Here is a 24,381-nt window from a genome sequence, read left to right as displayed (position 1 = left end):
TAAGAATGTGTTCAAAATATCATGGTAACTCAACCAACATCTGAAAACTAGCTTACAATGTGGCCATATTTACTAAATTATAAGCAACCTCATTTCCTTATCCATGTACGGATTGTAAATTAACAAAAATATCCTAAATTAAAATATTCCTCTCTTTCTCTATTTTATGTCATATCTCTTATCTTTTTCTTTCCATCTCTTTTATTAATATTAATATTCAGAAATTTTAATATATATTATCATAAATGGTATTATAATGTTTTACAAAGAAACTTTTTGTAATGTTTTAAACTAGTATGTAAAAAACCCCATTCAAAATTTTAAAAGTTTAAGCATAGTTAACAAATATTAATTTAACATGAACTAAAACTATGTGTTGAAATTTTTTATTAAGACCATAATATGTCACTTTTTTATGAAAGTAAAAACAAAGTTGATGATATTTATAGAGATAAAATAAAAAACATATTTAAATCCTTAAAAAATGGTTAGAACAGGACTCGTAAAATTTTGTTCCTCACCAAACTATGGTCCAATAATCGACCATATACGATTTTATTTTTTTAAAGAAGAGAAATTTTAGCATTTCAATAATAAGAATGTGTTCAATATAACATGGTAATTCAACCAAGATCTGGAATCTAGCTGACAACCTCATTTACGAAATGTAAATTAACAAAAATATCCTAAATTAAAATATCCCTCTCTCTATTTTATGTCTTCTCTCTCATCTTTTTCTTTCGGTCTCTTTTATTAATATTATTTTTAATAAATTTTAATATATATTATCATAAATGGTATTATAATAAATTTTATATTTTTTATATTATTTCCCATTAAATACCATAAATAATTGTACAATAAGTCAAAGGATTTTCTTAAACTATTTTGTCCAGTATATAGTCTTTTATAAAATAAATAAAAAATAAAAAATTCCCAATTATGTTTACTAATTTTATTTAATTTTTATATAAAGGCTCTCACCTCTTCCTAATTTCTTTAAGGAATTAGTCATTTTGATATTAGAGTGGTGTTTAGGAAAAAAGAGAGAATGGAGAGGAAGAATAACCAAAAGGTTACTCCCAATGGGCTCCACCCATTTTCTTCATCTGGAATTTTTAGCTCTATGTTTGCTTATCAATCACCTATGGTAATGCTCTAATCCTTAGTTTTTATTCAACCCCTTTTTTATTTTTGTTGTTCATTTCTCTTATAAAAAAAATTCATCTCAAATACTCCCTCCGTTTCAAAATGAGTGTCGTTTTAGGTGTTTACACACATATTAAGAAATGCAATGATTAAGAGAAAGAGAATGATTATTTTACCAAATTATCCTTATTAACTATTGGTTAGTTTTAAAAGTAATACTTTGGAAGTAGTGTACAGAGTATTAATTGGAGGGTACAATTGAAAAGAAAAAGTTATTATTGCATTGGAAACTGAAAGCGACACTCATTTTGAAACAAATTTTTTTGGCTAAAGCGACACTCATTTTGAAACGGAGGGAGTAATAAAATTGAAAAATAAATAAGAGTATAATGATTGAATTAATTTGAATGAATGGTGTAAAAGGATATATTGAACATGAAGTTCTTGTGTTGTTTTGACAAAATAACATATTATTATTGATGCAACTTTGATTTATTTTATTTTTTTAATTTAGGTGTTAGGGAGAGAATCAGTTCGTGGCAAAGGCAAAGGCAAAACTGTCAATAACTCATTGGAGTTTATCACTGGATCTCAAGGTAATATACAATCTTAGATTATTGTTTTATGGAAATCCATATATCATGTATGTGTAAGTTTTGGTAGATGTTTTAATAGTTTTTGAATCATGTAATAATTATAATATTTTTTATCATCGCTTTTTTCTTCTAATTTTTTAATTTGTGGCCTTAGCATAACCCTTCTAATAACTATGTTTTGCTGGAGTTGCTTTTGGCTTTCTTTCAACTATTATTTTTATGAGTTTTTGTATTGGTCTCTATATTTCCATTGGAATCGAGGATGAATCAAGAAATCAATTGAATAGAGGAATGAAACATAATTAAAATAATCTTTTTATAAAAATAAAATTATTAATTTTTTTTATTAAAAATAGCTATCTATTCTTGTATATATCGAGGATACATGATTTTGAAATGACTTTTTATTTTCCAATTATACATTTCATCTATATAATTTTTTTTACAGAAATCCCTTCATTTATATTGGTCTAATTACAATTTTATCTTTTGAATAATACTTTTTAAATTTTATATAATCAAATCCAGTTATAATAGTGATCCTGTCATACATGAGATACTTGCGTGATGGTACTGAATGACCGTTAGGGTAAGAGTAAGCTTACTTTTTTTAACACAAAAATTTATTAATAACTAAGTCTTTACACACGAATATAGATTGGCAAAACAGTAAAACAACAAGCAAATGGCTCCGCATGTAGACAGAACAACAACAAAAAACCAATAAAGAAACCAACACCAAAAGCTAATACAAAAAACTAATCACCAACACAAAAGTCAACACATAATCTCCACACAACAGTATACACCAAACTTGAGCCAAATCTTCAACCTCCATCACAAATGACAACCTAAAAACGAGATCCAAACACCTATTACCCACTACTCTCACCAAAACCCGTCCAATAAACCAACAAACCTACAATACCCTTATTACATCACCGCACATTCTCTTCCATAGCTAAGCCCAAATAAACACCCGAAAGACACTTATTCCAACACTAATTCATATTCCACCACCAATTCATATTCCACCACCAAAACAACCTTCGGTCATCCGAAGAATACCCCGAACACGTCAACAACTTAACTGTTAGGTTTGTAGACATGTGTTGGCCACATTTTGTTAAAACAAAGAGTTCTAGCAAGATGTCGGACAAGATGTCTTGACATGTTGGTATGACCTCACAGTGTGCCTTGTTCTGCTTTCTTGGAGATTAATCTAAAACGTGAAGATTCCTGAATATTCTCTGATGATTTGTTTCACGTGAATAATTGACCAAAAAGTGTGTCTCTAGAAGCGGATATTGGCGATTTGTACTTAGCGTGTTCCTTAAGAATGTTGTTGCAACATTTAAGGAAACATCTGATCAGCTTCACATTATTTATGCTAAAATTTCGTGATTCAGCTGGATGTCTGGCCCGATTTATGCATCAAGACCATTCTGCAATCAGGAGATAAAGGAAGACTCAAGGCCTAATTTGTTACTGAAGCCGCAATTTACAAAAGAGTCAATTAGGGTTTTAGTCTGTCCTTTGTTATATTTAAGCCACTCAGATATCTGTTTGATATTATAGTTGGACTTTGTAGTTGAGTTGTAAACTCTGAATCACTCAAAGCTTGTAAGCACGAGTTGATTCATCTGTTAGGGAGAGTGTCTCCATTATTGTTGTTACTTTTAAGACGATCACAAGGATTGTGATTAAGAGGAAGTGAGTAGAGGATCTCATATCTAGGAGGAGTCTTTGATAGAAATTGCATGGGTAGTGATTAAATGAGAAGCTAGTAGACTGAGAGTTTTTATGTATGCTTTGAATTGATACTGCTATAGTGAAATTCCTTCCTGACTTGGTATCCCTCAGACATAGGTGAAGTTGCACTAAACTGGGTTAGCAATCGAATTGTGCCATTTTAATTACTTCCTGCATCTTTTATTTCGTTTGTTAATTGTTATATGTGTTATCACAACGTCTTGACATCTTTCGTGACATTGCACTTGTCTCGACATCGTGCATAACATCTTTAGTGCGTGCCAGAATTTCATTAACAATAGAAACTGACTCCCAATCTCGAAGCAAAATTGATTGGCACACTAGACTCCATAAACAAATCCCTATAGTAGCCCCTCAAAACTCTCAGCCCATAAGAGAATACACCAAACCAACCCAAGAGCTTGAAACAAGACAATAATTCTCGATCTTGAATCAACAACCACACAACAAAAAGACGAAAATTCAGGCCATCAGTGTTGAACGACCAGAGAAACAAAGTCGCAACACATATTACGACCCCACTAGAGGTCGAACCACCGCCAAAAGCTGTCGTGCAGGACCATCGACAAATATGGAGGTAGGTTGTGCAGAGGGCTCAAGCTTCTCGTCCCACCACCGTAAACGAAGTCTACATCTTAAAAAGATGTATTGGATTTTGAGTGGCAGTGGCGAGTTTTGTGTAGAGAGAGAACAGAGAAAAGAGACACTAAGAGTAAGCGTACTTGAAGATCCAAAAACACCAACCTTCTCAGGGAAAATATGGTGATGGTGTACCTGCACACACTCCAATGGTCAAGTCAGTAAACAACGTGGATGATAAGGTATATAAGATGAGAGTAAGCATACTTGAGCCAATTCCCTTGATTTAGTCTTATTGTGTAGATTTAGGGTTTCAGTCCTTGAACCTTTACCTGGACAACTGTCTTCATTGGACCATTATAAGCAAATTATGAGGAGATGACAATGGATCCGAACAGGATGGTCCATATTGCCTTCAAAGGGTCATTATTCCAGTGCGGTTTCGAGTGAGGTCCATATCATGGTTCTTATGTCCCTGTAGAAGGGATATCCAAAACTTATCAAGGGGTTGGCCTTGGCCAAACAAGAATAAAGAGTAACAATTCCACAACAACAATATGAACAATATAAGTTAAAAACTAATAGATGATATATATATATATATATATATATATATATATATATATATATATATATATATATTTGTGTGTGTGTGTTATATTCCATGATAAATAAGAAATGTGAACTCACCAAAAATTTGGATATTCACCAAAAAATAAGTAATGTGCGCATGAAAGGAAGGCTCCTTAGCCATGGGTGTTACTTCCAAATAAGTATTTTATTGAAGTATCCATGATACTATATTTTTTTACTAGATATTTTGTTCTATTTTAAAACAATAAATTACTTCAAATATATAATAGTATAATACCTTTTCGATTTTAATTTGTTTTCCTTATAAATACAGATGACATTTCAAAGATCCATGAAAATCAATCTTATACCAAAAAAGTTAAGATTACTAGTTCCATCTTCCAAGATCAGATAATTGGACCATGTAACCTCAGCTCATCTATATATTATGGTGGCCAAGACATATTGTATCCTGCTCAGTGCACACAGAATGCACGATTAACCTCATTGGTGAGTGGCCAGTAATATATACAATTTCTTATTTTTCTAATTTTTTTACTTTATATCCCATCCCAACAAATTGTATCAACTACATAATTAAATCTTAGACTTTTTTTACTATATTTCCCAACAAATTCTATCAAATATATAATTTAACAAATTGTATATTTCATTTTATTTTTATAATTAAAATTATTTTCTGGTAGAAAATTCCTAACATGTAATTTTTTTATCTTATAGACAAAGTATGATTGGGAAAACGATGATTCAGGAGCTGCTTCAAGAGGAGATTGGTGGAAAGGTATCTTATAACAATGCTTGATAAATATATTTGTTCACAATTTTTTTGCATATGCTGGAACTAGAGTGGCCTAACATTCTCATATATTTGTTAATTTTCCATCACCAACAGGGAGTCTTTATTATTAAAAGCTCAACTACCAACAATTATCATATGCTTCACAAGGTATTTAGGTTATTTTTAATCTCATAGTAAAAGAGTATTTTTAAATTGTGTTTGAGAATTGATTTTGAATTAGTTGAGTTTAGTTATATAAATATAATTTTTATGAATTTTGTTTATGTTATGCTATGCTGATTTTTCATACAATGATGTGTACTTTTGTGAAGAGATTCACTACAAGTAAGAAGGGTATATATGTGCATGGTGCACTGTAGTCTAATGTTTAAGCTTATCATGATTCTCAAACACACATGGTAGTAGTTTATGACCATTGGTAAATAAGAAGTATATCTATTTAATTGTGTTTATGCGCTTGCGATGTTGCAGACATATCACAGGATCTAGGTGATGCTTGAGGAAGTTTGCATCTTGCTTGTTTGGAGTTAATGTTTGGTTGATTGGCAATGTGTACTTTCTTTCCTTTGGAATATTATGTATACCTTGCTCTATTTATGTTACATCAGGGAACATCTTTTATTTTGTGTAGTCATTTTGAGATGTTGTGGGACTTATTCATGTGTTTGAGGAAATTGATCCTAAAAGCATTATTTAAACTGTTTCATTCTTGTTACTATGTTTTGTGTGATTTGTACTTGAAGAAAGGTGATATCCTAAGCCTGTGTGCTTAAGATATGATAGCCATTCGTCTTTCTTTACTTTATTTTAGAAGATTATTTTTAAGTTCATGTCTTTCACGAAGGCATTCTAAATAAATTCAAAAATGTTTTCAAAAAGAGACTAAAATAGGACTTAAGGTTTGCAGTGTCATACTTACAAAATATACATAGTCACTCAACTAGGCATAGTCTATATCCTCCTATATATAAAAGTTAATGTCCATTGAATTTACCAATTTGCCCCTAGGAGGGGCATTTTGGTAATTCAATAATTGGAGGGTTTTTTTTAGGGTTGGCCTATGAATTTCCATTTATGCCCCTAATCAATTTTTTTAATTATTTTCTAATTTTTATATTTATAATAACTTTTAATTATTTTTCAATTTTTATATTTTTAACTATTTTTCAATTTTTTCTCCCAAATTCAGTTGCTTCTACATTGCCGTTGTGGGAGATTAAGGTATCGTTTGACCCGACTTTTTTCAAACTTCTCTACATTTTTAAGGAGAAGTTAGGCCGAATACAATATCAATTAAGTACTTACTAAAAAAAGTACTTTTTTTTGAACGCATAAAATTGAATGGAATGAGCTTTGACCAGAAGCTGTTGAATGTTACTTTAAAAAACTACTTCTCGACAATTTATTTCACAAGCACCTCTTTTCAACCCACGCTGGGAACCTTTTCTTTATTTTTTAATATTATATTTCAATATGTTTTTTTCTTCCATTTAACTTTATTTTTTTTAATCGTTCCATTAATTTTTTAAGGAGATTTCATTTAATTTTATTACCTTTTTTTCAAAGGAATTTTATTATCTTTTTTTCACTTATATATTTAATTTCAATATCGTTTAATCATCACAATCTCACAAATATTTTTATTCACGCTGTCATTTAATGATCCCAAATATTTTTATCTCCTTTCTTCATCCTCGCGATTAAATACACACATTAATGTTTAGAGTAATATTTTATGCAGGGGTGGCAAAAATACCCATGGCCACGGGTACCCGTGGGTAAAATACATCACGGGTATGGAGCGGGTAGCTAAACGGGTATCCACGGGTATAAAAACGGGTATTTGACTACCCATTATTATATGGACACAGACACGGATTGGGTTGTATCCATACCCCTGGGTACCCATATCCGATAATAAATTAAGTAAATTACTAATATATCTTTATATATCATATCTTATTACTTAAAGTTGGTACCTTATTGAAGAAAATTTTACCGCCCACCTAAAAATCCTCAATAATAACCTATTTTTATTTTAATTTTTTTTAATTCATCTCATTAAGTTCACCGTTTCCACTTCATTCACATCATAAAACATATAGATTATATAAGAATCATGAATTTTCTATGAATTATGTATGATTTATGAAATTTTGAGTGGATTATGTATGGATGTTTAAAAGTTGAAGTTTTTTGGTAATTAAAAAAAGTTATTATTTGTACAAAAAAAATAAATTCAAAACTCCATGGGTACCCATAGATAACTCAATACCCACGGGTACCCGTATAGTGGGTACCCACGAGGATACGGGGCGGGCACGGGTATCATATTTATCCAACTGGGCGGGGACAGGTATCATATTATCCGTACCCATGGGTATCCATTGACATCCCTAGCCTTTGCTGTAGATCATGTGAAAAGATTTATATACGTTATTGAAGCTAAAACACAAAATGATATAAATGAGGTAGAGAGGCTTTCAGCTATCTGTCTGATGAAAAAGTTTGTTCACCTGAAAGAACTGGATACTAAATTGCAGTTAATATCTGTCTTTGCTGTAGATCATGTGAAAGGATTTATATATGTTGAAGCTTATCTGAAAACCTATCGGTTTATATGTTTATGCGTTTTTGGGTCTCTGTTTGTGACAATCGTAAAATCTTGAAACAAAAGCAGTAACTGTAATTAAGCTATTTTGGAAAATCTGCTGATATCTGAGATTCAAAAATATCTTTTTCAAGTTAGATTAAATTTAAAATTGTATGCATGTTGACTATGGAACTTTGTTACGATTTAAAATACTATATAAAAAGATTTTAAAGCATTTGGATTAGAGTTAGTGATAAATTTATGTTAAAGATGGTCATGGATATCATTTGCTTCATCGCTAACTAACTATGTTTCTGTTTGTGTTATTTTTGTTTGCTATTCAATCATGATTTTCTTATTTCTTTTTCAAACCAGTAAGATTATTGGTAATTTCTTTAGGTGAATATACTTGCTAATTTAATACCGCTATAGCTGTTGTTTTCTGTTTATGGTTTTTGACTCAAATAAGTGCTTATATCTAGGTTTGCTTGATTTTCTGGTTTTGTTGTATATACAGAGTATAAAGCCAATTGTTGGAGTTAAATTCTGCATTATAAGAATTATGAATGTTACATCTAAGATGTTAAAAACTGATATAGTTTCTTAATCGTTAAATTACAGTTTAGTTCAACTATTGTTCAAATCCAACTTAACTTAACCATTTTTTACGTCAATGTAGGCTAGAGTCTGTATTCAACAACACTACTACAATCAACACCGCAAAGAAATCAACTTCAACTCTCCTGGATTGCTTCTTTCTGATGAAGGAATTAACTATGTCACACACTTTGGCAAGGATGACATAGGGGTGTACATGGGTAATGGAATCAAAATTGCCAAAGAGTTTGGATTTTTGGTTCCAACCAAGATTAGGCTCGACTACGAGGGCATCAAAAACATGTATAAGCCGACACAACTAGGACCAATTTACATTCCAACTGTTTTCCCCGCACGAGTTAAACAAGAACCCATTGAGATCATTTCAGACGATGACACTGACACTGAACAAACAAATGGTGAGGATGAAGCAAGAACTAATAATCAAATTCAGCCAAATGCAGGTCCTGTCAACAATTTGCAAAGAACTAATTCGGTGCATTATCATCACTTTGAGAAGGATGTGACAGCAGCTTTAGCCTCCATTGAAAAACAACAAGCCTTGGTACGTCAAAAACCATTCTTAATAAATCTAGCATCATCTACTATTGTAAAATAAATATTTCAATCTATTAAAAATAACAAATAACACATAGAATAAGACTATGCAAACTTACCACATATCCTCTGTTACATTAAATTCAGAAGGTGTTATAATTGTAATATATTAATGTCTCATAACATCAACCTTAAAGAAATAGTTTCTATTCAAGCAATCTATGTGCCTTTACAGTTCCATTTTTGATTTCATATAGCATTCTCCAAATCAAATATCCAAAAAAGTCTTGAAAAGAAAGTATCTAAGGATGACTTTAGAAGATTTGGAAACACACAAGACATATAATTGCAAGGTTAGGACTGCTGGCAGAGGGAATGCTGAGAAAAATTTAGGTGGTGAATGTTTTAACTTCGTCGTAGACCGCGACTTACAAGAGGGTGATATGTTGATCTTTGATTTGGAGGATCCACCAACCAAAATGTATGTCAGACACATCAGCGGTCAATAAACAACAAAAGGTACTGATTACTTTTGAAAGAAACATGTTTCTTTGGTGTTAGGATTGCAAATCTATTTGCTTATACATTATTCTGTCCTCTCTTTATTGCAACATGAATCTCTCTCTGCTTATGCTAAAAATGATTTGCATCTCACTGGGAGCTGCACTTCTGCAAATGTGTTAACAATGTACAATTTGTATAATATTTCGATGACTATGTGTTGAAACGATGGTTTGGATATAATAATTCAACCCTTTTTTGGTAATCAAACTTAAATAGGTTTTTGACTATATCGCAACATCTATATTTTGATTGCAGTACACTATATGTGCAATAACAATGGTTGCTATGTTAGTTGTTATGTTAGTTCATTTCCATATTTGAGAAGGACAACAGTGTTCTATGATTTCAACAATACTCCTTAGAATCAGTTCACTTTTAACCGTTAACAAATGCGATTGCCAACAAAATTATCCGAAAAAAAAACAATCCACCCCGTGCGAAGCACGGATTGACAGCTAGTATGTAATGTAAGACAACTTTATAAATACTGTGTCACTTTTTATAATTTTTTTCCTTCAACTTACAAGGTATTTTAAAAAAAAAGTACTCCTAACTAAATGAAGAGAATTACAAGACTAACCATTTTTCCTCTCTAGTCAAAGGACAAATTTGTAAAGAAATGTATATTGTTGACAAATTTATGTTATTTTATTGGGTCATGCTACCCTCTGTCTGACACCGGTTAAAGAAGCAAAAAAAGAACTTATAAATTGAAAATGTCACCTTTTAGATTTTTAATGATTTAATTGTACAAGTTCCAAGACAAATATTATATTTGATTCCTATTTTGTTTTATTCTTACACATTGGAGGTAGTACTGTGTTTTGTCAAACAATTTAATTATTAAGTTTAATAACAATGACGATATTAATTGTAACATTGAATGAAAGTAATGAAAAGTTTTGATACTCCATCTATTTCAAAACCATTGTAGTATTAGATTATTTCACAAAGATTAAGAAAAAAATATAATAAAATAAAGATAATTGTGAATCACTTATTTTTGGAATGTGACTTCTTTAGATTCTTGTGCGGCATTGGTTCTATATTTTTTTAGTGAGCCCTTTAAATTTGTTTGATCAAAGTCTTTACTTTAGTGCATTAGGAGGATTTATAAAATCATTACAACATCATATGCATGTAGCGTGGCTAGCTTGCGTGTGAGTAATTTGAAAAGAAATCAATAAGCATTGTTTTAAGCAAAATGAGGAGTCAAATGCTCAACTCTTATATAGAGTTAAATTATTATCATTATGGTGGTTGAAAGTTAAGAATCCTTGTTTAACTTTTGATTTTCATATTTGGTGGCTTAATCGTTTAATGGTTGCGGGATAACCCACTTAATGGTGGCTTAATCTTTGTTCTCAATGTTTTCCCTTCTTGTGCTAGGGGGAGCCTTTTATGTGGTATATAAATTTCATTTTGCCTTGTTAAAAAATAAAATAAAATAAAAATAATTGTGATTTTACCAGTTTTGTTAAACAAGACAATAAAACTAGTATGTTAATTAACTCAATTGGATTTGTCTGGTGATGATGGTTTGTTCACTCAATTATTTTTTAGAGGAGCACACTCTATAATTACAAGCCAACACCACTAGACAAATCCAGTTGAGTTAATTAACACATTTTATTCATAACGTGTTTTTTTTACATATCTATATTATATAGAGAGAAAGTAGACTATTGACTATTGTGTTCTGACTTTTTTCATTCCAAATATATTCTTAAGCAAATCTGACTATAAAAATATTATTTTGCTGGTGTCATTCAAAAAGATAAGAATTTATATTATATTTGTTATACTTTTTTAAAAGGTATTATATTTGTTATATTGTTGGTATCATTGAAAAAGATAAATATAGTTTGTTACAATATGAAAGTGCAAAATATCTATTGTCTATATATAACTATAATTTCAATTAATATCAAATTAATTTTAATCAAAATTTCATAAAAATTGTATTGTTCGTGATTTATACACATTAGCGCAATAAGAAAAACAAACAGACACTCACAGAGTGTCCGTCTAAATGTCAATATTCGTAATGGTTATATCATGCAATTTAATCAAAATATATAATGTGTCAACTCATTTACTAGAGTTTGACTTCATAACATTAAGAGATACAAAAGAATTTGACCAATATATATATATATATATATATATATATATTTATATATATATACACACACACACACAAAAACACACACACACACACTCTCCGGTCACTATTATAAGCAAAAATCAACATTTTAAATTCATTCAATTAATGATGTATATGGTATTTATTATAGACCACATACATCATTTAATGAATGAATCTAAAATGTTGATTTTTGCTTATAATAGTGACCGGATGGTGTATATAATTTAATATTATTTTGACTAGATATATAATTTAATACTTGGTCAAAATAAATAAATATAATTTAATGTTATTTCTTAAATGAGTGACATCTTTTCTGCACTTTCTTCCAGTTCTATTGGTCCTTCTTATATGGTAATAGTTCCAAGGTTTTCAAGCCAACCTCTATATAAAGTGAAGTTTTATACTATGTTTCTCACACAATCTCATCTCATCTCATTTCATTACATACATACAAATATATCTAACATGAAAACACTCATGAAACCTTTCGTTGCAACTCTTTTTGTCATTTTGGTCTTGTGTGATGTGTCTTTGGCAAGAACAGAGAAGAGCGAGAACGAGAAGATTACTTACATAGTACATGTTGCCAAATCCATAATGCCAACAAGCTTCAATCACCATTCAATCTGGTACAAATCAATTCTTAAGTCGGTGTCCAATTCAGCCAAAATGTTATACACCTATGATAATGTAATTAATGGGTTCTCGACAAGTCTGACGCTCGAAGAACTTCAGTTACTAAAGAGCCAAACTGGGATTCTAAAGGTGACACCAGATCAACAGTACAAGCTCCATACAACTCGTACACCAAGATTCCTTGGGCTTGATAAAATTGCTAGTATGTTCCCCACAACAAATAACAGCACTGACGTAGTTGTGGGACTCCTTGATACAGGTGTTTGGCCTGAAAGTAAGAGCTTTGATGATACAGGATATGGGCCGATCCCAAGCAGTTGGAAAGGAAAGTGTGAAACAGGTACCAATTTCACAACCTCAAATTGTAATAAGAAATTGATTGGTGCCAGATTCTATTCAAAGGGCATCGAGGCATCTACGGGATCAATTGATGAAACCCACCAGTCTAGATCCCCTCGAGATGATGTCGGACATGGAACCCACACAGCGAGTATAGCTGCAGGATCTCCAGTGAGCAACGCAAATCTTTTTGGCTACGCTAATGGGACTGCGCGTGGAATGGCCGCTGGTGCTAGAGTTGCTGTATATAAGGTTTGTTGGATAGTATTTTGTAGCATTTCTGATATACTAGCTGCAATGGACCAGGCCATTGCCGACAATGTAAATGTTCTTTCATTGTCACTTGGAGGTAGATCAATTGATTACTTTGAGGACAACCTCGCAATTGGAGCATTTGCAGCAATGGAGCATGGGATTTTAGTTTCATGTTCTGCAGGAAACTCTGGTCCTCGTCCTATGAGTGTTACCAATGTAGCACCTTGGATTACAACTGTCGGAGCTGGGACCCTCGATCGAGATTTCCCTGCATACATTAGTCTTGGAAATGGAAAAAAATATCCAGGCGTGTCCCTTTCTAAAGGCAATTCTTTGCCCGATACTCCTATGCCATTCATATATGCAGGAAATGCAAGCATCAATAACCTAGGTACTGGTACATGCATTTCGGGTAGCTTGGATCCAAAAAAAGTTTCAGGAAAGATTGTGTTATGTGATGGTGGAGGGAGTTCTAGGACAGGAAAAGGAAACACGGTAAAGTCTGCTGGTGGTTTGGGAATGGTGTTAGCCAACGTTGAGAGCGATGGAGAAGAACTCGTGGCAGATGCCCATATTTTGCCTGCAACTGCCGTGGGATTCAAAGATGGTGAAGCTATCAAGAAATACTTATTTTCTGATCCAAAACCAACTGGCACAATTTTGTTTCAGGGAACAAAGCTCGGGGTTAAGCCGTCACCTATTGTTGCAAAATTCAGCTCACGAGGCCCCAATTTATTAACACCGCAAATATTGAAGCCTGATTTTATTGCTCCAGGTGTTAATATCTTGGCATCATATACAAGGAATTCGAGCCCCACAGGTTTGGATTCAGATCCTAGGCGTGTAGATTTCAACATTATGTCAGGAACATCCATGTCATGCCCTCATGTAAGTGGATTAGCGGCTTTGATTAAGTCAATTCATCCAGAATGGAGCCCAGCTGCCATTCGATCTGCTTTGATGACAAGATCTTATACGGCTTACAAGAACAATCAGGCATTATTGGACGGTGCTAGCAATAAGCCAGCAACTCCGTTTGATTTTGGTGCAGGACATGTCGACCCTGTTTCTGCGTTAAATCCTGGACTTGTCTATGATTTGACAGTGGATGATTATTTGAGCTTCCTATGTGCATTGAACTACTCTTCTAATGAAATTGAAATGGTGGCAAGGAGAAAGTACACATGTGACCCAAATAAACAATATAGTGTAGCAAATCTTAACTACCCTTCCTTTGCGGTGGTTTTTGAGGGTGAGCATGCTGTAGAGGAGATCAAACACACACGAACTCTAACCAATGTGGGTACAGAAGGAACATACAAGGTATCTATTAAGTCAGATGCTCCAGCCATCAAGATATCAGTTGAACCAGAAATGTTAAGTTTTAAGAAAAATGAGAAAAAGTTGTACACAGTTACATTTTCTTCATCAGGTTCAAAACCAAATAGCTCTCACAGTTTTGGAAGTTTGGAATGGTCTAACGGAAAAACTATTGTAAGAAGTCCTATTGCGTTTAGTTGGAAATTATAATGAAATCTCCAATAATGTTTTAGTGTTATGATTATACAATAAATGTAATAAAATATATGTTTTTATATATTTCGAGTTTAATGAATGATGTTTGGTAAAATGTTTGACTTTAAATTTGTCATGCATGAATATGCATTTTAATACTTTGACTACTTCAAATTTTTTGTTGTTTTATCTACCAATCAAATTATTTGTCAATATCAATAAACATTACAACAAAATAATAAGTTTGAGTATCCTTCCCTTTTATAAAAAAAAGGTTTAAGTATCCTTTTTAATTTTTTTAAACTTACAAATTCTAGCGATTTAAAATCCCAATATCAAATTTCAAATCCTCTTATTTTGGGTCTAAAATAAGAAAATTGGGATTCAAATTTAGGTTGGGATCAAAATTAGTTAAAAAAAAGAAATATAATATAAATATATTAAAATTTGCTCTAAATGAGAGATGTTAAAATTACGTAACATTGCTATTATTTGTAAATTTGGGAATGAAAGTTGCGTGCGTCGAACGGGTTGAATAATGTATTTTTCAAAAATTTGGCTGTGAAGGAGAAATGTGCAAATTACGGTAAATTGATGTCCTTCATAAATGAAAATCAATGCCGCATAAACCAAAATTATTCTGTAATGAAGAAAGCTCGTCATTCTTTTTTCTTTCAAAATGCAATTGTGGACTGTTTCAAAATGCAATTGAGAAAGAAAAACAATAACGGCAACTTAAACAAATAGAAGTAAACAACATCAACTAACATCAAGGACAATACATGTCTTAAGGAGAGATTTAGTCGTCGTTATGAAAATCTTCATTATGAAATTGGTGTATTTAGAGAAATATAAAAAAAATAGGCTATTGATCTTCATCTGTTGAAATGTCAATCCCCAATAATGACAGCTCTTCGCGCATTAAATCGACATTCTTGAAATGTACACCCTTTATCCCAACTTCAGCTGCTGCCTCCACATTTTTTGGCCTATGAAGACAATAACTATATAAATCACAAATACACTTTAACATAAACTACTTCAACTTCAACTGTTTGGTCATTAGCAAATCCAAATAAATTGAACTTTGCTTCTATTTTTTAATAGGCAAATGTTAGTGGATGGTTTGTTAGGGGTAGGGAGAATTTATTAGCAGAGATCGAACCCTAAACCTCCTTAATACTCCTTCAGTATTGCATACAAATCTGTGTATTGTATTGTTGATAAATTATAAGTGATATCATGGCTTGATTTTCATAAATAATCTGATGTATAGAAATATTAGAAACCTGTCATCTATGAAAATACAATATGTTGGATCAACTTCAAGATGCCTCACAACTTCCTCATAGAATTCAGTATCTACAAACAATATATAAGGTTTGGGTGACATAATAGTTTGAGTGTATGTTTTGACCCTCAAATGATAAGTTTTTTTGGTCCATTAGAATATAGATAATATTATAATCCAACAAAAAGATGATCGACACAAAGGTGCAGAGAGAAAGGTTATGTATTATACCAAGTGCACACGAACAAAACGCCTAAGATAAATATTTTGATAGCTTTAACTTGTCCTCGATCAACTGGTACCTACAATTTCAATAAAAAACATTCAATAGAATGTCATGAAAAGCAAAACAAAAATCACAATAGAGAATCCATTGTCTTACCATATAGGATAGTTAGTAAAAGCATGCATCTCAAAGTTATTTTTCTTTAAGGTAAGAAGCAATTGTTCAACACCTTCTATGTATGAATACCCATGTCTCATACAAGTTTTAAGGCCTGTTAAAGAAAAAGAAGAACACATGCTACAATCTGAATTCCTGACGTTAAAGATCATATGTATGTATGAATATAACTTAAAAACACTACATAATAAACTCATCAATGTGATGCTACCATTTAACCTGTCCTAATATGCAATAAGTATGTTCTTGATATCTGATAATAAGTATGGCACACCTGAGCAATTACCTTATGCATTTCTGATTTTGACTTCTTCGCATTTTCCTTAGCTGCCTCATTGTCTCTTGAGGTCATAGCTGCACCTCGTCCTTTGTTATTCTTGAGCTTCTTTTCCATAGCGTTTAATTGTGCTTCTTTCTTCTTGACCTCTCCTAATTGAGATATATGTTTCTTCATATTTTCTTTGTCCACTTGTTCTTCTGCAAACTGTGTTTTATTTCACAGTGCTGGATCTCAAGCATTTGAATTTTCTTTGAAAATGCAGCATCCTTTTCATCCTTATGCCTTTGTGCTTCCTTAAGTTCTTTGGTTTTCGCGTCTAGCTCTTGCGACATCTGTTCCATAGGTTTTTCTCTTGTACTAATTTGTTTCAAGAGCTCTTCCACTTTCAATTCATGCTGATCTGATATAAGCCTGAGCTCTTGATTTTATTTCTGGAGCATTTCTTCCATAAGCCTGTTGTGGTTTCGCAATTCATCAGCTTCTTCGATTGCTTTCGTTATCATCTTCTCATTCTCTTCAACTTTGCATGACATTTCCACAGAAAGCAATTTATATTCCTCCTGAAGCCGCTCAGATGCGATAGAATTATTGTGTCTCGTCTTTCTCAGGGACTCTTCTGCTTGAATGGCCCGTTCTTCCTGCTCGGTTTTTTCACTTTGCATAGCCTGGAGTTCATTCATCTTCAAATTTATCTGCCTGTATTCTCAGTTCTTCCTCCAAAGGCTTAACTTGAATTTCAAGTTCCTTGATGGAGACCAAAGACGATGAAAATTCGTCTTCCTGCATCTCTATCTTTTCTTCTAGTCTTCTCAGTTGCGATTCAAGTTGTTGTATTGTAACCAAAGAAGCCGAGTGTTCATTTTGTAACATGATGTGTTGCGCTTCATCATGCTTTAATCTCAGAGAGATATCCACATTTTCATTCTTAAGAAGATCATCCTTGACACGCTCTCGAAAGGCCATAGGAACTTGTCTTCCAGTTGATTCATCTGCAACAACACAATAAGCTGCAAATCCAAAAAGTTAGACATTTCTTCTATATGCCGCCACTGAACTAAAGCAGCAGCATCAACAAAAGCAATATCCATTGATGAAATTATAATTTAAAAAAGCAAACTCTAAAAACATAAATGCCAAATATTCTAGTTATCACCTTCAGAGTAGTTACTCCTCTACCAATCAAACATAACCATTATACCTTTCTACATATAGCCGAATGATTTGTCATCACCATCAGGGGAAGAAATGCATACCTTCAGGGAACATAAATGTAAATGGACCTTCAATAGAACCTTATGATGTTGGTGGATAGAGATGTTCAACTCTTGATTTAAAATTTTCATTATAACATGGATCCAAAAGTGGAAACTTCATAGAAAAACAAAAATTAAAAAACTTCAGTTTTAGAAAAAAATATATATATCGAGCTAAACTCAAACTAAACATAACATTTACATTGATAAAGTATAAACATTTTATTAAAAACTGCAATGTCTTTGACATAGAGGGATAATATGCAGGTCAAGCTTCTTCTTTTGGACAATCACAATATGTTATGTAAGAATTTCACTATTGGAAGCACAGATTGAAATTAAAGGAACATGGGAGTAAATGACATGCCTCAATGAAGGTTCTGCTGCAAAAATTCGGATGCAAGCTAAAAGATATAGTTGCAGCGCAGCAGCTTGAGAGTAAGATATTTACAGCAGACGAAAACAAAGTTTCATTTTTTGGAAAGGAACGAAGGTGCAACTGCAAGTGTTTGACGCTTGGTGGAGGGGATGAAACTTGATAGACCACAGGGTCCAATGCATCCTACATAATTCAGGTAAATACACACAAATACAATACGTAAATATTCAGAATGAATGAACGAATCAAGTAGTTAATTCATACTCACCATAGTTAATTGAAAGATGAATAGAGATAGTGATGTCAATAAGTCCAAAAATTAATTCAGATCACTTATCATTTTAAAAATTAATTCAGATCACTTATTCATAACAGAAAGATGTGGTAGTATCGGTTCGGTGTGCTTGTGTTTCATTTCAAAAATCAATTTGTCATTCTATAATGATTTCTGAGTTTACTATAGTATCTATACATGACGAACTCAATTATTTTTCATTGTAAGTAACAATGATTCCCAGAAAAATAAATTATTTTCAATTTTCAAAATAATGATTTTCACATATGGCACATTAGCTATTTAACATCTCTCAGCTTGCAAAAACACATATTCATCTGTTCTGTCATTCACTTTATCTTTCATGAGTTGTTCAAGTAGGTAGCCATGAGCTCCATTCATGCTTCGCACGGGTTGAATAACGTATCTTGTATAAAATTTGTTCAAAAGAAAAAATGAGCAAGTTAAGGAATATTGGACAAACATTAGAAATATTTATCAAAGCCTTACCAAGTCTTAATTCATGAAAAGAGCATATATTTTGTTCATGAGATCATGAAAACAACATAATAATTAAGATTAAACTAATAGGAACTAATGAAAGAACCAATGATGTGCAAATTTCGATTACATATTAATTATAAAAGCGAGCGCTACTGTCAGAGTTACCAAAAAGGGATTAACACAAATATTCACATCACACAAAATGAATCAAAGAAACAACATTCTTAAGTTAAGATAGTTTGGGATCAGAGTTAAGGGTAAGTTCAAAGTATTACACATTCAAGTACCATACATGTTAGAGTATAGGAGTTCATGAAGAACAAAATGAGTAGCAGTAAAGTAGGAGAATAAAAGTATCTCTAAATTGACAATGATGAAATGAATACCCATTACCATATTGGTAAACTCTTTCATTCAAACAAAGAAAAACAAAAAGAAAAATTAAGACCCTCAAAATATATACTCTTAGACATGTATCGATAAATTTAGCAAATACACCGTTAAATTATCAAATTTGTCTAATACATTAAGGCCACATTTTCTTCTTTCCTTTTATTTCTCAAGGTGAAAAGTGAGATTAGCTGAAAGGAGATATGACTACTACCTTCTGGATAAGCGAAGAACTCCAAGCTTGATTTGTAATTTTTCAAGAACTCTGATCTTCTAGGAGAAAATGCACCTGGTTTTTACTTCTGAATAGCAAAGAGAACCTCTCTAAGGATTGAAATGGCCAAGAAGTCAAAGACGTGTAAACCTGAATTTTTTGCACCAAATACCAAACTTTAGATATGTAAATATAATGGTTTGATATGTAAGCATGATATATGTTCACATGACTATAAATGACCTAGCTGACAGTACATGTATGTGAAAGGTGGTTTAATAAGTTATAACTTTTAAAGACCAAAAATGACTAAGGATTTCCTCGGCAAGTACTAACATGGTCCAAGAAACCAATGCAATATGACAGATTAAGTCTCATATGGATCCTAAACCTAAAGTGGTAAGAAAAATTTAGATAAGGTACCAGTTGAAGAAATATCCAATAAAAATTTGTAGTCTTTATAAATGCGCTTCAAGAGACATTACCAAATCCACAGTAATCAAGTATCATAAACCATTTATCAAGTTTTTCATGGCTTTCCTTTCTATCAGCTCCTGAACGTAATTTGCTGAATTTTTACGTTTTTCTAAACGTAATGCAAGACCGCAGCCCGACCACTGAATGGAAGATTTTGCAGTTTGAGGAAACAGAAAAAATTAAAGTTTCTCACAATTAAATTCACTTAATCATATTTGACATCTTTGTCAAGAAAAGTATAAATCTCACATTATTTGAACAGATTCGGAAACAATTTACCTTAATCACACATCCTTCCCCGATAACACTATCAGTGATATTCAGCATCAAGCATCTTCGACGGAGGCAAATATCTCGGTTGAGTGTAAATTGGAGATGATCGATCATAGTAAAAGATGGTTCTTTTGCAGAATTTTTAGCCAAAGTCCATGACATTATATTGATGACACATTTTTGGATTAAACTTCTAGAAAAACATAGCATATTAGGCTCTGTATTACCAGGTTTATTTTGGAACTAAAAGCTATTTTAAAATTGAAACCCAGCTACTTGTTTAAGAATAATTTCATGTTATTGTACCAAACATATGAAGGTGAGAAAAACACAAGAAGGGGGGTTGAATTGTGTTTTGAAAAATTCTTCGTTTCTCTAAAAACTGAACACACTGATCAGTAGCTAGGTGAAACAGCTTCTGAAGTGATAATCAGAATCTGAACGCAGTGGAATAAAACAGAGAGAGAGAAGAAGAAAGACAAAAAGCAATTATACTAGTTCCTTCCACAATCCGGAAGTAGTCCAGTCCCCCTTGCACTTCCAAGGAGATTTCACTAGAATGTAATATCTGATTACAATTGCTCAAGAACACCTGCAAGAGACTTCCTTTGCTCAAGCACACTTTGCAAGAGTCTTCCTATGCTCAAGAACACAATCAAGAGACTTTTATGCTCAAGCACAACTGCAAGAGACTTCTAGCTAAACAAAATTACACAGAAAATTGTTTAAGGTTGAACACTTGATATACAATCAGAGGTGCTCACAATACAAATCAGATACATACTCAATAACTTAAGAATTTCTAAGATGAAACTTTGACACACAGAAATTCTAAGTGAATGCAGAACAATTTCAGCAGAGGTTTGGCACTTGTAAAAATGTTGAGAGTCTTTCGTTCAGCATTGCCAAATCTCTAAGTCTTCACTCCTTTATATAGAGGTGTGAAAGAGACGTTGTGAAATTTCCAGCACATCAAAGAGTCGTTGTTGAAGCTTGATCTTTCACCAATAATCTTTTGCCTGATTTGGTTATTGTCCTATGAAGAACAAATTTGAAATCCATTCCTTATCCAAAGGAACATCTTTGCAGGCGAAGCCGTATTCTGGAGCTGTTTTCTTGTCTTGCAGCGTGGACACAAAAATAGAGTAGTGGAGAAGGTGGTTGTACAGTTCGTACAAAGGTACAATGTCAACGCTTTCGTCCAAAATTTCAAGCACATGCCTTCAAACACCTTTGAAATGACCGTTGCAAAATTCCACTAATCTTTTGCTGTCCTTTGATGAATTTCGATCCATGAAACAACTCTTGAATCCTTGAATTTTTCAAATTCAGTTGATCTTCAGCTTCTGGTGAAATGGCTTCTGATGAGGCAGCTTCTGATAATGTAGCTTCTGATGATGACTTGGCGCTTCTGGACCTCTTGTCTTCAGGAGCACTAATCTTCAGGAGCAGCTTGACTTCAGGAGCGCTTTTTCTCTTCAGGAGCATATTGCCTTCAGGAGCGTCTAAGCTTCAATTTTGTTGATTCCTTTTGCTCTTTATTTGCTCATTCAGAACCTCTTAATGATGTAACTTTTTAATTATGGTCCTGTACACTTGAACAAATATTAGCGAGTCCTTACAATTTTTAATACCTTGTTATCATCAAAACTCTTTAAGGTTCATTGTTAAACACATTTTGTTCCAACAACATAGACATATTTTTCAAGCATCCAAGGAGTAAGTTTTCGTTAATTAACGGCTACCAAAATGTTTGTTCACCAAACAACTCTAACTTGCACAAAGATGGTGAATCAGTCCAAAAGATATTGACATAGATGAACAATATTTGCAGCATCATTTGAAATATAAAGACACAGCTAGGCTTTAGATAACTATTTATTCATTCTTTTGATGCAAGCAACGTATTGAACATGGTGTTTTGCACACAAGGATGCAATGAATGATAAAAAAAAAAATTTCTCTTTCAAATATGTCTTTAGTTCATGTAAATATATCACCCTTCTGGATTTAGCCTAAAAAAAAAAATACATCTAAGTTTAATTAATAAACATAGTATAACTTTCCAATGGATCTAATGTTGTAGGTGTGAAACAAAATCTCTAGATTTACACTATCCAATTGTTGACAGTTGAGCTATCCTTGCAAACAATTTGTCTCACACTTGCTTGTTTCTTGCTTTTCAATCATAATAGTATGAAATTCGATATGTCTTCTTCATTCGAAAAATTCAAGAACAAAACTTAGTGTGGCAGCATAGTGAGAATATATTCCCTCAATTTTGGACGGCAAAGAGGTCTTTCTTTTGGATTTGGTAGTGTAACGTGTTTGAGCTCTCCAATCGTAAGCTCAACAATTTTCGCTGTAACAAATATATTAAGAAAAACTTATCAGATATTCAAAGTAGTCTACTAAGCTAAGATGCAAAAACAGGGTAACAAAAGTAAATATATAAATATCAAGCACACCTGTAAGAAATCCTATGACAGGTATAGGTTCCAAAACTTCCTCCGTGCTTTCGAGTTTTCGCCTGAAAAATTAGGCAGGCTTTCAGTACTATTTCTTTTCCTACTTAGAAGTCACATATTGCAAAATGTGAAGTTTACAAAAAGTGAAAGGAAGCATAAAAGATGTGAGAGCAGAATCTGAAATATTTTTCCTATGAGTATATTAATTACTTTCAGTGAAAAATCCAACGTATAAATAAGGTGCTGCGGCCTATGGCAGATGTGTGGTGGATATAGCAGGCATTGCAGATGCAGCCTATGGAAGAGATGGCACACAATCCGCAATGTCATAATGCTATGGCGTTACATGGCAACAATTCAACAACACTGAAACTTAAAAAACCACAGCCATAATCTCTGAAATTATCACCAGAGCAAACCAAAACAATTCATTTCACACAGTGTTGTTAAATAGCGGTTGTGATGGCGTAATAGCCGTAATAACATAGCAGAATTTGAACAAATCCCTATTATTTTGTGATAGGTTATTTAGTAGAAAGTGATGTCAAGTAGGGGCTAAAGTGGCACATTAGCTGTGTAGCATAGCAGAAAGTAATTCGACGCCTGAAACTGTCTATAATAAAAACTCAGCCTTATCTTTCATAATAAAAACCAGCCTTGCTTATGTGCTATAATTTGTTGAAAAAAAACCTACACGCCATGGCCGCGATTTACACCTACTGATTGTATATATGTTATTATGAAAGATTGAGACAATAAACTACCTCATTATCAACATAAATCCGAAGTTTATATAATTGGTAAGGGAAAGAATCTTGCTCCAAAAAAAGTCTTGTCCAAGAACTTTGTTTAACCAAGATTGATTCATCAGGATGTATAATGACTTGTGAAGCCTTATATAGCTCTAAAACAACACTAACATCCTGAAGAATATATTTAGAGAAGTTAGAAACACTACAACCTCAAAATAAGCTCAACTGTATAAAAGTTTATACTAAAACTTATCAACTCAACAATATATAGCAGACAACTTAAGCATTCTTACCTATTATATATTTAGAGAAGTTAGAACCGCCAAAAGTATCCTCTATGAGCTGTACATAATCCAAAGAGTATCAAAATTATTGTTTCACCTGTAAAATGTAGAAAGGAGGAAATTAGTTGCACTGCAGAAGGTAGGGAAAACATAGAAAAGATCTTCCCCAATCAAAACTGAATAAACCTTTGAAGAATATCATATATAATGAAAGACAATCAATGATAAGATTTTGTTTCAAAGCAAATTTTAAGTCACACCTATTTTTTCTTCCAATTGAAGTATTCACAGCTACATGGCAGAGGAATTATAATAAGAATGATAGACCAAGAATGAAGTATGTAAACATACGGTTGAGCATATATTATAATTCAGCTTACCATTTGTGATATCGGCTAAACGATTTCTTGTATTTGCATTGTTGTATTTATGCCTTTGAT

At 32.5% G+C, this 24,381-nt stretch overlaps 1 protein-coding gene, 1 long non-coding RNA gene and 2 pseudogenes across 3 annotated transcripts; 2 read left to right on the top strand and 2 right to left on the bottom strand.

The window, feature by feature from the left end:
- Positions 1-1,016: 1,016 nt before the first annotated feature.
- Positions 1,017-5,483, top strand: LOC146928816 (uncharacterized). Its single transcript, XM_085707133.1, has 4 exons — positions 1,017-1,150; positions 1,664-1,745; positions 5,005-5,180; positions 5,412-5,483. The coding sequence occupies exons 1-4, from the start codon at positions 1,052-1,054 to the stop codon at positions 5,481-5,483; spliced, it is 429 nt and encodes a 142-aa protein (XP_085563259.1). The 5' UTR covers positions 1,017-1,051.
- A 6,901-nt stretch (positions 5,484-12,384) lies between these two features.
- LOC146928815 (subtilisin-like protease SBT1.7 pseudogene) lies at positions 12,385-14,814 on the top strand (annotated as a pseudogene). Its single transcript, XR_015008215.1, has one exon. The product of XR_015008215.1 is annotated as a subtilisin-like protease SBT1.7 pseudogene (transcript).
- Positions 14,815-15,564: 750 nt separating this feature from the next.
- LOC146928814 (flavin mononucleotide hydrolase 1, chloroplatic-like) lies at positions 15,565-16,787 on the bottom strand (annotated as a pseudogene).
- A 5,515-nt stretch (positions 16,788-22,302) lies between these two features.
- LOC146928813 (uncharacterized) lies at positions 22,303-24,202 on the bottom strand. Its single transcript, XR_015005872.1, has 3 exons — positions 23,951-24,202; positions 22,906-23,828; positions 22,303-22,799 (listed from the first exon to the last, which is right to left on the bottom strand). It is a non-coding gene; the product is annotated as an uncharacterized LOC146928813 (long non-coding RNA).
- Between the last annotated feature and the right edge of the window lie 179 nt (positions 24,203-24,381).

The sequence above is a fragment of the Medicago sativa genome, chromosome 4 (assembly GCF_051527215.1).
Source record: "Medicago sativa cultivar Bolivia chromosome 4, Bolivia_mono, whole genome shotgun sequence".
NCBI lineage: Eukaryota > Viridiplantae > Streptophyta > Magnoliopsida > Fabales > Fabaceae > Medicago > Medicago sativa.
The sequence above is the reverse complement of the archived record's forward strand: the minus strand, read 5'-3'. Positions and strand labels throughout refer to the sequence as shown.

Bases quoted from the DNA above. Each gene is read 5' to 3' on its own strand.
- LOC146928816 (XM_085707133.1), top strand. From the start codon at position 1,052: ATGGAGAGGAAGAATAACCAAAAGGTTACTCCCAATGGGCTCCACCCA. The intron at 1,151-1,663 runs GTAATGCTCTAA...TTTTTAATTTAG, and splicing joins TTGCTTATCAATCACCTATG to GTGTTAGGGAGAGAATCAGT. The intron at 1,746-5,004 runs GTAATATACAAT...TTATAAATACAG, and splicing joins GTTTATCACTGGATCTCAAG to ATGACATTTCAAAGATCCAT.